The sequence below is a fragment of the Monodelphis domestica genome, chromosome 7, assembly GCF_027887165.1.
Source record: "Monodelphis domestica isolate mMonDom1 chromosome 7, mMonDom1.pri, whole genome shotgun sequence".
Taxonomy (NCBI): Eukaryota; Metazoa; Chordata; class Mammalia; order Didelphimorphia; family Didelphidae; genus Monodelphis; species Monodelphis domestica.
The window spans coordinates 79,945,178-79,959,375 of NC_077233.1; the positions used below are offsets into that span (position 1 = coordinate 79,945,178).

General features: G+C 35.0%; 1 protein-coding gene across 1 annotated transcript in view; it reads right to left on the reverse strand.

Annotated features, from left to right (window-relative positions):
• The window catches only part of ABCA13 (ATP binding cassette subfamily A member 13), a 497,021-nt gene that overhangs the window by 264,216 nt on the left and 218,607 nt on the right, over positions 1-14,198 (reverse strand). Inside the window, 3 exon segments of the mRNA XM_056806268.1 lie at positions 1,687-1,873; positions 4,119-4,256; positions 12,359-12,493. Coding sequence (XP_056662246.1) covers positions 1,687-1,873; positions 4,119-4,256; positions 12,359-12,493 — 460 coding nt within the window.

Genomic DNA, 14,198 nt, shown 5'->3' on the forward strand with positions numbered 1-14,198 from the left:
CTGGCTCAGAACCCAGTGCTCTCTCCACTGAGTCATCCAGCTGCCTCTAAGATAAGCCACTCATTATCTTAAAAACACAAATCTGATCATGTTATCACCCTGCTATATAAACTCTAGGGACACCCTTCACTCCAGGATCAAATAAAAAATCCTTATTTTTCCTCCCTCTATTGATTATTTCCCATCTATTTTGTATTTCTCTTGTTCTTACATTTTGTTTGCATGTTGTCTCCCTTGATAGACTATGAGCTCCTTGAAAGCAAAGACTGTCTTTTATTTTTCTTTATTTCCCAGCCCTTAGCACAGTGCCTAGCACATAGCGTTTAATAAATGCTTGTTGACTGACTGATTAAGAGAGAAGTGTAGATGGAAACCCAAAAGTAACTTCTCCCCTCCAGATAGAACATGTGGGTATAAATTCTACCTCTGCTGAATGACCTCTGAAATTGTTTCCTCATTTATAAGATGGAGACTTTTGACTGGTTGACCTCTGAGGTGCTTTCCACATCAAAATCAATGAACTTTGAAAGAAAGGAAAATTTCAGAATCATAATCTAATCATTCCTGTAAAATAGAATCATACTTTTTTGTAAATTATCAAGTATATTTGCAAAGACAGAAAGCATTCTCAATCTGTTTGCTCTTTCTAGTCACTTCACCAAAGTGTTCCAATACTAACAAATATTTCCAATAGTTAAATTTTTCTGTCCTGCCATAATACTTTAGCACCTGAAAAATAGCATGAACTTTATGTAATTTCTTTTGGCTTCTTTTAAAAATGATTTGTCCTTTCCTATGGACTGCTGGAGTTTTTTAAATTTCTTTCTGTCTAAATACAAAGCCATGCAAAAGTTGAGTAGGGGAAACAGAGAGACCATTAAACTAGTCCAATTTAATACAGACCAATCTCACATTTTTAATAAGACAAACTGGAATATAGAATATGTGTTCTAACTAGCAAAATTGCAAAATTGAGTATTTTTTCCCACTTTTGATTCACTTCAGAGATACTTTGTACACAGAGTCTATTAGCCCTTGATGCTTCAAGGACTATTTTATCCTTGCCACATATTTCCACAGCCAAATCTTGCTTTTAAACCCAAATTTTTTGTCATTTGGTCACAGAATAAGAAGACAGCCTTCACAAGAGCCTAATAGAGCTTCCAAAAAATCTTAGCAGTATAAATGACATTATATTTCCTCTCTGAGCTTCATCTTCTTATTAGGGTTCAAGGAAAATTGAACTTCGTGGAAGGAAAAAAAATTGCATGAGCCATTGAAGTTTGTAAGAACTAAATAAAACATGGTCAATTTCTTACAAGTTCGATTTGCAGGAAATGAGAATGGATTTGTTTTTCATGGTGAAGAGAAAGATGTTTATTACTTCTCAGGGTTCACAGACCACTTCACTCTTTCTCTACAGCCCACCTCCTCCTCTCCAAAGTCTTAAGAATACAGAAAGCTCTATTCTCTTAAGGGCCTAAAAACTAAATTGGGTAGTTAAGGAAGAAGACAGATTAAAATTGGCCATTTAGCGGAGCAGTGCTGGGTGGACTGGTACCATATATCTTGGACTTTTTGCAGTAGAAAGCAAAAATTAGATAACAATTCTTTTGATTTATACATCGATCAACTTTTAAAAGAACCAAATTACCTAATAGTATACCATTTTTAAAGTAGACATACATAATTGTGGTCTTTCCAGCACCATTGGGTCCCAGCAGAGCAGTGATTTGACCTTTATGAAATGTAAGTGTAAGCTCTTTAACTGCAGCTTTTTTGTCACCTTCATACTCTTTGGTAACTGATACCAGTGTCACTCCTATGTCGATCCCATCCTCAATTGCTTTCTGCCCGTTTGGTGGCAGAGATCCTGTGTGGACAAACAGGATAACGTCAGGGAACAGCAAAGACTTGAAAATTAAAAAGCCATTATTTAAAATTCACTAGTATCTTCATGATGGTTTCTATAGTATTCTGATCTTGAATTGGTTTTGGAGGTATTGTTTAAAGATGGGTTCAAAATAGATGGATATTCTCCATATTCCGCATATTATCATGAATAGAGGGCTAGATTTTCAATTAGCAGAGTAGCAAGGAAAATTATGAAGCAAAGGATCTTAGTCCTCCTGATTAAGTTACTTACTATTTATGACAACATGGTTAACCTCTTTATTGTCTCTTGGCCTCAGTTTTCTTCCTTTATAGAAAGGGAGACTTGACTAATTGATCTCTGTGGTTCCTTTAAACTCCAAAATCTATGATCTTATGATGACCTGGATGAAAATGCTTCCTGTGAAACTTCCTAGCTATATGGTTCAAGTTAGATGTTTAACTTTTATGAGTCTCTATAAACTCCTTACATCTTGGATAATAAGTAATTGAAAATTTACATCCTATACTGATGGAATGAGTTCTCTATGGTAAGAAATGACATTATTTGCATATTAAATGTGATTAAATAATGACTAGCCAAAAATACTTCACTTAATAATAAAAAAATTAAAATTTAATGAGCATTCATAAAATAGAATATTTTATTTAAGTCTTTAAAACACTGGTTTTGTGATGGCAAATTCTTTGTATGAACATAATTATTACATGACATGAACAGTCAGCATTGTATAATAGATAGACTTGTTTTTGAAGTCAGCAAGAACTGAGTTCAATTTCTGCTTCTGATACACACTGGCTCTGGTCAAAGTCATCAAACTATTCAATACTCAAGGCCAGTGGTATCAATTATGCTGTCCTGTCGCATTGCAGTGATGAGTGAAACCCAAACTCAGTTAAAATGTAATTGGGAAATATTTGACAAGACAAAAATAAAAGGGGACATTTATTGTTGTTGTTGTTGTTCCACTCATGTACAACTCTTCATGACCCTGTGAACTATTTATCACACCAATATCACCCATGGGGTTTTCTTGGAATGATTTGCCATTTCCTATTCTAGTGGATTAAGGTAAATAAAGGATAAATTACTTGCCCAAGTGTATGAGGCCAGATTTTAAACTGGAGTCTTCTTTACTCCAGACCCAGGGCTCTTTCCACTAAGCCATCTATCTAGCTACCTCTTAAGAGAACATAGAGAATGAATTTTTTTTTCTAAGACAATACACAATCAAGGATCTTTATGGAAATTTTAATAGAATCCATTTCTATTGTTTATATTGGAGTTTGATAGGACTGCTCTACATTGCATAGAGAGCTGTCAAAAACCTGCATTGGTAGGGGGAGTTTTCACATGAGGAAATTCCCTATATGAATGAAATTTCAATTCTAGTTCCTGTCCCCTAAATCTACTCACAACCCTGTGCAATCGAGTACCTATTTATCCACATATTTCAAGTCTATCTAAATCCTAACCAAATGAAAAGAACACTGAATTGGTTGTCAGAAGAATTCTGTTCTAGTTCTAATTCTGTCACCAATTAACTGAGAGTGGGAATGTCACCTCCTATCCCTGGGCTTCAGTTTTCTCATCAGTAAAATCAGATGGTCAAACTAAATTGTCTTTAAGATCATTTCTAGTGACAAATGTCTACTCCTCTTCTATATTCTGTAATTCTAGTTGTGATCTTTTCGGGTCCACTGATTTCTAGTTTCAAACATATGATACATCAGGATAAAGCAAAACATAAGGTTACATCAGAGATTTTGATACATTCCTGAGCAAACCCCTTTGAGCCACAGAGAGTTTTAAAAGAAGAATACCTGCAATTAAAAACTAGAGAAGGGGCAATTAGGTTGTGCAGTGAATAGAGAGCCAGACCTAGAGATGGAAAGTCCTGGGTTCAAATATGGCCTCAGACACTTCCAAGATGTATGACTTTGGGAAAAACACTTAACTCCTCATTGCCTAGCCCTTGCTATTCTTCTGCCTTGAAACCAATACTTAATATTGATTCTAGGATGGTAGATAAGGGTTTAAAAAAACAAATCTAGAGTATCCAAGGTCTTTAAACATGGCTGCTCCCATGATGCCACACAATCCAAAAAGGGTCATTCTCTACTTGTACTTATAAAAGAATCTCCCTAGGACTTCCCTGGAAATTACTGATCTCAATAAAAAACAGGGTAAAAAAGTTACCAAAATCTGTCATCTTTTTACATACCTTTATTCATGAAGTTTTCATTGAAGAACAAGAGATTGGAGCTGATATGCTGTTGCTTCCTCATCTTGAAGCCACACAAGTTCTTCCAGTATGACATAGTAAAGGGAAAATACCATGGTTTCTTTAAACCAAAATTCCCTAAAAGAAAAGATTAGAATTAAAACAAATTAGGTCTCATATACGTGAGAAGAGTCTATAGAACCTAAATGCCCACTTCTATATCCAGGAAGAAATACAAATTTATAATAACACTGATTAGTCCCTGACTTACAAATTGCCCATATATAAAAATTGGGAATGCTATATTCTCAATGTAGAGGTCTACCTCTATTCCCTATGACAGAAGCTACCCTTGGCCCTGAAGTCAATTTGCCTGAGAATATCATAGTCCTATCACGGGATCACCTCCCATGAAGATTTAGTATAATATAGGTAAAAAGTTCACAAGTTACTCATTCCAGTTCATATCATCCTACCTCTGCATTCATTCTTGATAAAAATCTGGTATCCTTTTTCTGTTTGATACATCAGCCCAACCCACCCAAGTCCTTCACAACTCCCCCCAACTACAACCAATGCTGATGATAAACCATTCATGATTGTGGGAGAAGATGTCTTGCTAGAGTCCAAAGTTAGATGGTTGGATACATTTTCTCAAAGAAACAATGCTCTAAATCCTAGTTAGTACAATTAGAAAGTGAGATTTTTGAGGGTATTATTTCATTCTTTGTTCTATAGTACACCTGTAACATAGTAGTTATTAAATAATTGTTGTGATTGACTGAATTAAAATAATACAATTAATTCAATATTATACTTCGCTTGGAAACTAAAAAATAAACTATTGGAAAAATCACTAAATACAGGAAGAAATCTAAATTTTAGTTAAAATTAGCCTATGCCAATAAGTCATCTTTTGGAACCTCAATTTCTTCATCTTTTAAATGATTACAATAATACTTACACTATCTACCTGATGAGATTCACTGTAGTAGGAATAAAAACAGTTAGCATTTACATAGCATTTTAAGGTTTGGAAGACCTTTCACAAATAGTAGCTCTTTTCATCCCCATGACCATTCTAGGGAGGTAAGTGTTATTATTATCCACATTTAAGAAATGTGGAAACTGAGCAGAGAAAAGTAAATCACTTCCCCAGTAAGGGTCTAAGGAGCCATTTGAACTACCTCTCTCTTTGCCCAATACTCTAGCTACTCTTCCATTAGGACACTAGTCATGCAAAAAAAAAAAAAAACTATTTGTAAAATGTGAAGTGTCCCAGAAACATAAATTGATATCACTATTTCATTGACCTTTCTAGCCCTAAAGTTCTGTGACCCAAGTGTTTTATTACTCTAGAGGAGTGATGAGTAGCAGCTTGGAGAGAACACTGGTCTTGGACCACATGGACAGACCTATTTTCAAAAGCTTTATCACTCAATAAAAATTTCTGTACCTTTTGGAAAGCAATTTAAAGTTTCTGATCCTCAGATTCCTAATCTGAAAAGCGAAAATAATATTCATAGAGTTGCTATGAGGTGTTTGGCAAATTTTAATACTGTATAATAATTGTTTTCTTTTTAATCATAGGGTTCCTTTACACTCTTAAATATTATTGAGAACCCCCCCCCCCAAGAGCTTTGTTTTATGTGGATTATATCTGTTGATATTTACCATATTCAAATTTAAAAGTCTTAGAAGTTTTATGGAAATAATTTTGACCTCTTGGATGCCCTGAAAAGGTCTTTCAGATTCCCAAAGATCCCCAGGACACACTTTGAAAACTGTTCCTCTCTAGAAATAGGGTATTGTTACCCGTGTAGGTAGATTTCTCCTACATTAATTGGGACCATTCTTTGTCCCCTCCTATATTATCATTCTTATCTTCAAGATTCTTGTTCATGTAAGGGAAGGATTAAGTAGATTTTGGTAGTATGTCCCAGAAATTTGGTCTCCATCTATCACATTTGGAGAATGAAAATGCACATGTTCTCCATTCCAAACAACTAACCATAAATGAGCTTTTGGAACAGATGTTCTTGGTAAAGTAAAGACAGTTTATAGGAAATTTTGCAGAATTCTGCCTAAAGATTTTTGTTTCTTTACTATATTTTCTCTATAACAAAAAAGTTTAATTGGGGGGTTATAATTTTTATTATAATCTAAAATTTTAAAAATAAAGGTTTTAATAATTTATTTAACATACACAAGAAGACCCATTCCACTTTTATTTTGCTGACTTTCAATTTCATATATGTAATGTCTGCTAAATTTATCCCAAGCTCTAAAAGTTTCTAAAATATTATGACATAGCTATTTAGTGTCATAAAAAGTCATTAAGAAGTGAATTAATTAAATTATTATTAAATATTTAACTAATTATTATTAAATATCAACTAAAAAGAACCATTTCATAACAGGACTAGTTCCATATGAACTATCTCTGTTAAATTAACTACTCATCATATACAAGTCTCTAAATTCATTTTAATCCATTAAATACTTTTCTTATCTATTTTATGCATATGAATGAAATAAAATTTGATGATTCATAGTCCTTTTTATTTTCCTAAGCAATCCTAAAAGATGGGTTCACATTCTTGGAGAATTAAATTCCATAAGTCATTAAATTAGAGAAGGATATATAAGATTTAAGTACTAGCCAGAGATTTTTTTTAAATCACAGCTCCCTAACTACCAGTTTCAAGGAAATATTGAAAATGTCAAGAAGTAAAGAAATAAAAGTTCTTTTCAGTTTTAGAAGGTGAAAGAAGAGCATTGCTGTGGTGGCAATTTTAAAATTATTTGTAGGTCCATGCTAAAGTAGCCTGTGTTCCAGTCCTTTCTCTGAGACTAAACAGCCATATGACCTACATTGTCACTTAAATATCCTGCTCTTCTCTTTCCTTTAGCTGTTGCATTTTGCCTTTTGGCATACAAAATCTCCATTGATCAAAAGTTTGGGCTCTTTAAACTTTCTGTAATTTCTTTTATCCTATCATCAAGTACCTCTGTGTCAATAAATCAAAATGGCCTAACCATTTGCTTGATTTGTCTTTGTTTACATACTATTAGTTGAGTTTACATGGATGTTACTCCATGAAACATCTTTTATTTCCACTCTTGGATTTTTGCCTTTTTAATAGGCAATCCAGAGGGAATGTCCACATGACTCAGTGGATTGAGAGCCAGGCCTAAAGAAAGGAGGTTCTGGGCTCAAATCTGACCTCAAACACTTCCTAGCAGCCATGTCATTCTGGGCAAGTCCTTTAATTCCCACTGCCAATACATAATATTAATTCTAAAAGAGAAGGTAAGGATTTTTGGATAGTCTTTCTGGGGATAAACTACTTTCATTTATATTCAACAAATCCAGGGGTCCACATCATCAGTCTTTCCTATAATGCTGGCAAGTGATGTTAATTTTTTTCCAAAATATTTCTGTAAATTATTATTATATGTAATAATAGTAAGAAAGTAAGTTATTTGAGGCAGGAATTGTCTCATTTTAATACAAGTTTTTCCTCTTATCCAACATAAAATCTTGAATATAGCAAGCATCTAATGGATTCTGAATTAAATTACATGAATTATTGCTATTTTGAATAGTTATTATTAATAATCATTTTGTATGTCATTTTATAACATATGTTTCTTTATTCATAAATATTAAAGAAATAAAGCACAAGAATTATTCTTTCAATTGTACAAATAAGGAAACTGAGTTACATAGAGGTTAAATGACTTTCCCAGCAACAAACTAATAAATACCAGACTAAAAAAAAAACTATTTATTCTCACCTCTCCAAAATTAGTATTCATAAAGGAAGAACCATATACAGCCATGGCAGACCCAATTCATTAGTTATTTACTAAGCTAGGACCCTTCAGTGGTCCTTGTCTACATTCAAAGTGACCGTTTCAAGACCTATTGGCAATTGCAATTGTGGCAAGGTGTTTCCATCCTTTTAAATAAAAGAGTTGAAATAGATGATCCCTATGGTCTCTCTCACTTCAGACATTCCTCCTCTGTGATTCTGTTTAAGCCTGTGTCTATACAGAGTCATCAAATAACAGAGTACCAAAATATGTCTTTGATATTTTTATGTCCATCTGTATATATCCGTCTACCCATTCATCCATATATCACATCCACTTACATTTTTACATCCATCTGGGACAACAGAACCATATAAAGGGGTATATTCTCATTTGTCTGGGAGGATTGCTATAATTTCTTGAAATAAAATTATCATCTTCATAAGCATACCTTGAGTCCCCTCTCTTTCCTACAGCCTATCTTCTCTCTTAATTCTTTTTCATAACTCAATAACTACACCAATCCCAGTCCCTCCGCTATGGATATTCTCATCCCAAGGACTGCTCAGCTATTTTATGAATCCACAATTTCATTAAGTTATTCAAAATCTTGTCTAGCAAAGTCAACAGCTCAGAGACACCATCTTCACTCCTTTCACCCCAGAGGGCATCAGAGCTTTCCTAGCCCACAAATAAATCAAGTCCCCAGGTATAGGATCAGCATATTAAAGGAACTCCACTTCCAACATATCTGCATTTTAATTACAATAAATTCCCCTAGACTCAGGCAGGATGAATAATGTTAACACTCTTTCTGAAAAACACACACACACACAAACACATCAGCAGTAGGGCCAGGGGAGGCTACTAACTCAGTCAGCACTGAGGTGGGTAGAAGCACTCATGCCAGCCCAGCTAGTGCTGCATTGTGCAGCCATTAAAGGCAGCAAGTGGCAGAAAGTAGCCTGGAATATTAAGGAAGAAGGTTCTGGTCCTAGGAGCAGTAGCCATGTCAAGACTAGGCAACATTTGAACTGGGTTGGTTCTTTGAAAGCAGTTCCCAGGTGAGCCTAAAGGGCTTGGGAAAGAGGTCACCATCTTGACTTGTTTTCCTGAGGAAAAATATACCCAGGTTGGGCATTTTCCTTCCATGATGTACTAATTGGCAAGGAGACAGATGGTGGGAATCAAGTTTCTATGTCCCTGTCCCTTAGCACATCATGCATGTCAGGGTGTCATATTTTTTCTGAAACATCTAAGTCTTTGATGAACATAGCTCTTAGAGGTTGTCCTGATTGCATTGCTGATATACAGCTCTTTCTGATAAACAACACGTGCATGTTTGACAATCTAGACATAACAGTTCAAAAAGCCTCTTCCCTTGTTAAATTTGAATGGAACCTTGAATAGAACTTTTCTTTTTATCACAGTCTTCAAATGCATCAGTAATCACTGTTCTGAGATGTTTTGATGGGGATGATTTGCAGTTAACTTGTCCTCTTAGGCCCTTCTAACTCTGTGATTCTGGAAATCTGGAAAGTCAGACATGTATGTCTTTTTCTGGAATCTCTAATCTTTCCCTGATGCCATAAACCTAAATAGTCCACAAAGAGAGGCTAACCAGGAGCTAAGCATAACCATCCAATATACTTTGTTCCTATTTTTAAGGGAACTTCATTCCTCATAGGACACCACTATTGAGCTGTTGTTCAGGACAAAGCAATATAAAAAGAAAAGCACAGGAATTAGATACTTAACCTCCCTGGTTGAATTCTGAAAGAGGCAAAAGGAAAAATAAAAAGCAGCAAAGAGCACTAACTTTCAAGAGCATAGCTAAGAAAAAAAAGTCATCTAGTGAGACAGAGTTGAAAAATATATTTGGCACAAAGGACTCAAGTTCAATTTCTATTGCTTCTGCTTAACTACATGTATTACCTTAGTCATGCCTCTTCTTCACTTATCCAGGTAATGAGTTCCTCATTTGTAAAAATTAGAAGGTAGATTGGTGGATGATCTCTAGCATGTCTCTTTCTGGGGCAAACAGTCTATAAAGACCCATGGGATGAGATTTCCTGACTTGAAAGCACTAACAAGCTACATAATCACTTGGATTGGTAGAAGAGCCAGTGAGAGGGAGAGTAGTTCCCATTTTTCAGTGGAATAGTGACCAAAAGGTTCATGCTTTTCATTGTATGAGTGAATTCCTTCAGATTCATGGAAGTAATCCAAATCTCTCTGTGTGTAGGTGTGTCTGTGTGTATGTTTCTCTAGCTCTGGCTCTGGCTCTCCCTGTGTCTCTCTGTCCTCTCTCTCTCTCTCTCTCTCTCTCTCTCTCTCTCTCTCTCTCTCTCTCTCTCTCTCTCTCTGCCTCATTGTATTCCTCTTTCTCTGTTTTCTATCTCTCTGTTTCTATCTGTCTCTTTCTGTCTCCTGTCTGTCTCTTTGTCTTCTGTCTCCCTAGCTCTCTCTGCCTTTATGTCTCTCTGTTTCTGTCTCCCTATTTCTCTGTTTCCATCTCTGCCACTCTCTCATCCATCTCATGCCCCTATACCCACTTTGATGGAGTGATTGAAAAGTGTCCAATAAAGTTTAAAAAAATCAGCACTGTTAGTGGAGAAATTGTAAACACCAGGGTCAAGGGAGTCAGTTGCCTTAAACAATATATCTATTGTTTATTCTAGCTGCTCTGCCTTGTACCACCATTGATCCCATAAAGAAATATGAAATGCTATGATATTTAAAGAGGAAAAAAGAACATTATAACCTCACATCTATCCAGTGGACTAAAATGATAAATATTGGAGGGGATGTGGAAAAATAGGAACACTCATATATTGTTGGTGGAACTATGAACTGAACCAACCATTCTGAAGAGAAATCTGGAATTATACTCAAAGAATTATAAAACTGTGTATGTCTTTAGACCCAGGAATAGCACTATTAGGTTTATTTCCTTAGCAACCAAGAAAAAAGAAAATGAAACTATATGTTCTAAAATCTTTAAAGTATCTCTTTTTGTGGTGGCAAAATACAATATCATTTTCCAGAAGAAATGACAACCAAGATGATTTTTAAAAAACCCGAAAAGACTTACATGAAGTGATGCAAAGTGAATTGAGGAAAGCCAGGAGAATGTATACAGTAACAATAACATATAATGATCAACTGTAAATGGCAACCATTATCAACAAGGCAAAGATCCAGGATAACTCCAAGGGACTCATGACAAAAAAGGATCTCAACTACCATAAAAGTAACACAGTCTGAATTCAGATTGAAACATATCATTCTTCATTTTATTTTCTCTGTGATATTTTTCTCTAATTTAAGCAATAAATGTTGTTTCATAAGATGACAGGGAAATGTGTATTATATGATAATATATGTACAACCTATATCATATCACCTGCCTTCTTGGTGAAGTGGTAGTGATGAGAGGGAAGGAGAAAAAAGAATGATACATAGATCTTTGGACATAACTAATTTGAGAGTTTGTTCCTCTTGATTATACATAAATTATAATTTATTACACTTATAAATCATATATATTGTAGTATATATCATATTACATGTATTATGTTACATATAACAGTATGTCATATATAAAACAAAAACAAATTATCACTCAGAAAAATAAGGTTATGATGGCCTTGTAGACTTAATAAGACTACTCAACATTTATGTTTTTAAGCAATTGATATTATTTCTAAGGGGAGACCAAGTACAATCATGGTGATCCTAGGGTTAATCAGGGTGCTACTGACTTTCTGATATAGATATTTCCAAGATATAGATATGCATGCCATACCAAAAGTCTTAGTGAAGTTTTGAGATCTCTGTGACTTCCCAAATGTGTAAACCTACTGGTAAATAGTCAAGGGTGATTGTGCCTCTATATCCCTTCCATGGGCATAGGGTTTTCTGTTACATTTTTTTCAGTTGACATAAAGAACTGCTTCTTATAAATATCGAGTGTTAATAAGACCTTTCAGGAAAATTACTGACTACATATCAAATAATGTTCAGATATCCCCTCATTACTGTTTTATCTAAAATACATAAATACATCACGTTTAAGTCAAAGATCATTTTATGAATCAAAAATCAAATGCTAGTATATTTCAAATAGTACTCCCTGGAAAAAAATGCTAGTTTGTTCTTAAAAATATATCTCTTGTTACTGTGTATATAGTTCCCTAATGTGTTTTAACTGGCATATTTTTATCAATGGTTCTTATAGAAATTCAGACAGTTGGTTTTTAAATCATCCTTAAAATATTTGACCATTTGTCTCATTTTTAAAATTTGCTTTCTATAATCTTTCCTTTAAGTTAATAAAAGATGATTCATTTCTCTTTGATTTCACTATTTTATATCTGTAAAGTTAGTTTTCTTTTGTTTGCAGGTCTCAGAATTCTTACCTGGAATCAAATTACTGAAGTACCATCCACATATAAAATATGCCATTGAGTCAAAGAGAATCATCCAGCATGCCCAGCCAAATGTCATGTCTCCTTCTTGTTCCAGAGATTGGTACATATTATTCCACTGAATCCCTAGTAATAAAGAAAGTGGTCAGAGCCATGTCTGCACATCCCCTTCACTCTATGTCTTGGATTGATAAGCACATCAATACTGGAGCTCTGAACAGAGCTAAACAAAAGAGCTGTTAATAAGAATTCCCCAACTGAAAAGTTAGATCAACTTTAAACCATTCAAGGAATGACCAATAAAAGATAAGCAAAATGGTAAAAAAAAAATGCATAGAAGTGTTTAGGAGAGAGCAAGAAGTTGGACTGAATATTATGTAGAGGAAAGCTGGAGAAGCACTAGATCATGGAGGGGCTTGAATGGTAGGGAATGGAGTTGAACTTCGCTCAGACAACAGGGAGATTGAAGATTTCTGAGCATGAAGTAACCAGATATAAACATAAGGAAAATTAGTTTGGAAATGGTGTGAAGGAAAGATAAGAAGATTGAAAGAGAAAACGACTAATTAGGAAACTTTGGTAAAAGTCTAGGCAGATGTTAATAAGAGCCTTGATTTGCATGACAACAGTAGGAATAGAGATGAAAAGATTCAAGAGATATGTGAAGGTGAGGAAGAAGTTAAAGATGATGCTAAGATTTCTATCACTGGAGACTGGGTAAATAATGACTCTACTGGTAAATATAGTGAAATCAGAAGAAAGAGCAGATTTAAGGGGGCTAGAAAATTAGCTTTTTATGGAATATGTTGATTTGGGGATTCTCTTCCCGAGACATTCAGATGGAACTGTTCCTTTTGTCAAGAAAAGGAACAGGGGAAGCTGGGTAGCTCAGTGGATTGAAAATCAAGCCTAGAGATGGGAGGTCCTAGGATCAAATCTGGCCTCAGACACTTCCCAGCTTTGTGACCCTGGGCAAGTCACTTAACCCCCATTGCCTAGCCCAAGCCCTGACCACTCTTCTTCTTTGGAGCCAATACAAGGTATTGACTCCAAGATGAAAAGTAAGGGTTTTAAGAAAGAGAGAGAGAGAGAGAGAGAGAGAGAGAGAGAGAGAGAGAGAGAGAGAGAGAGAGAGAGAGACAGACAGAGACAGAGACAGAGACAGAGAGACAGAGAGAGAAAGAAAGAAAGAAAGAAAGAAAGAAAGAAAGAAAGAAAGAAAGAAAGAAAGAAAGAAAGAAAGAAAGAAAGAAAGAAAGAAAGAAAGAAAGAAAGAAAGAAAGAAAGAAAGAAAGAAAGAAAGAAAGAAAGAAAGAAAGAAAGAAAGAAAGAAAGAAAGAAAGAAAGAAAGAAAGAAAGAGGAGGGAGGAAAGAAGGAAGAAGGAAGGAAGGAAGGAAGGAAGGAAGAGAACAGACCAGAAACTCAGAAGTGAGGAAGCAGCTAGCAAAATTGAACTGAAAACAACCTGATCCTTTCAAAACATCAGGAGTTAATATAATACCTGAGAGAGTGTCAAAGGGAAAAAAGCAAAGAGGGCAAAACCTTGGGAATGGCCATCATAAGGACTCAGGAAGAGGATAAAAAAACCCTTAAAAAGGAGAAAAATATGCTGAGGGAAATAGAAAAGGAAGATCATGTTGTTTCTGAAATGGCAGGGAAAAGACAATCCAGATGAGAAAGGCCAGCATCATATGCTACAGACAGGTCAAAGAGGATCTCACAAGATAAAGCGGACTTTTGTTTTGGTTATCATAGATTAATTGAAAATAGTAAATTAGTGGGAGGGATGAAATGTTTAGTAGCTTTTGAGGAAATAGTGGATAATGAGGG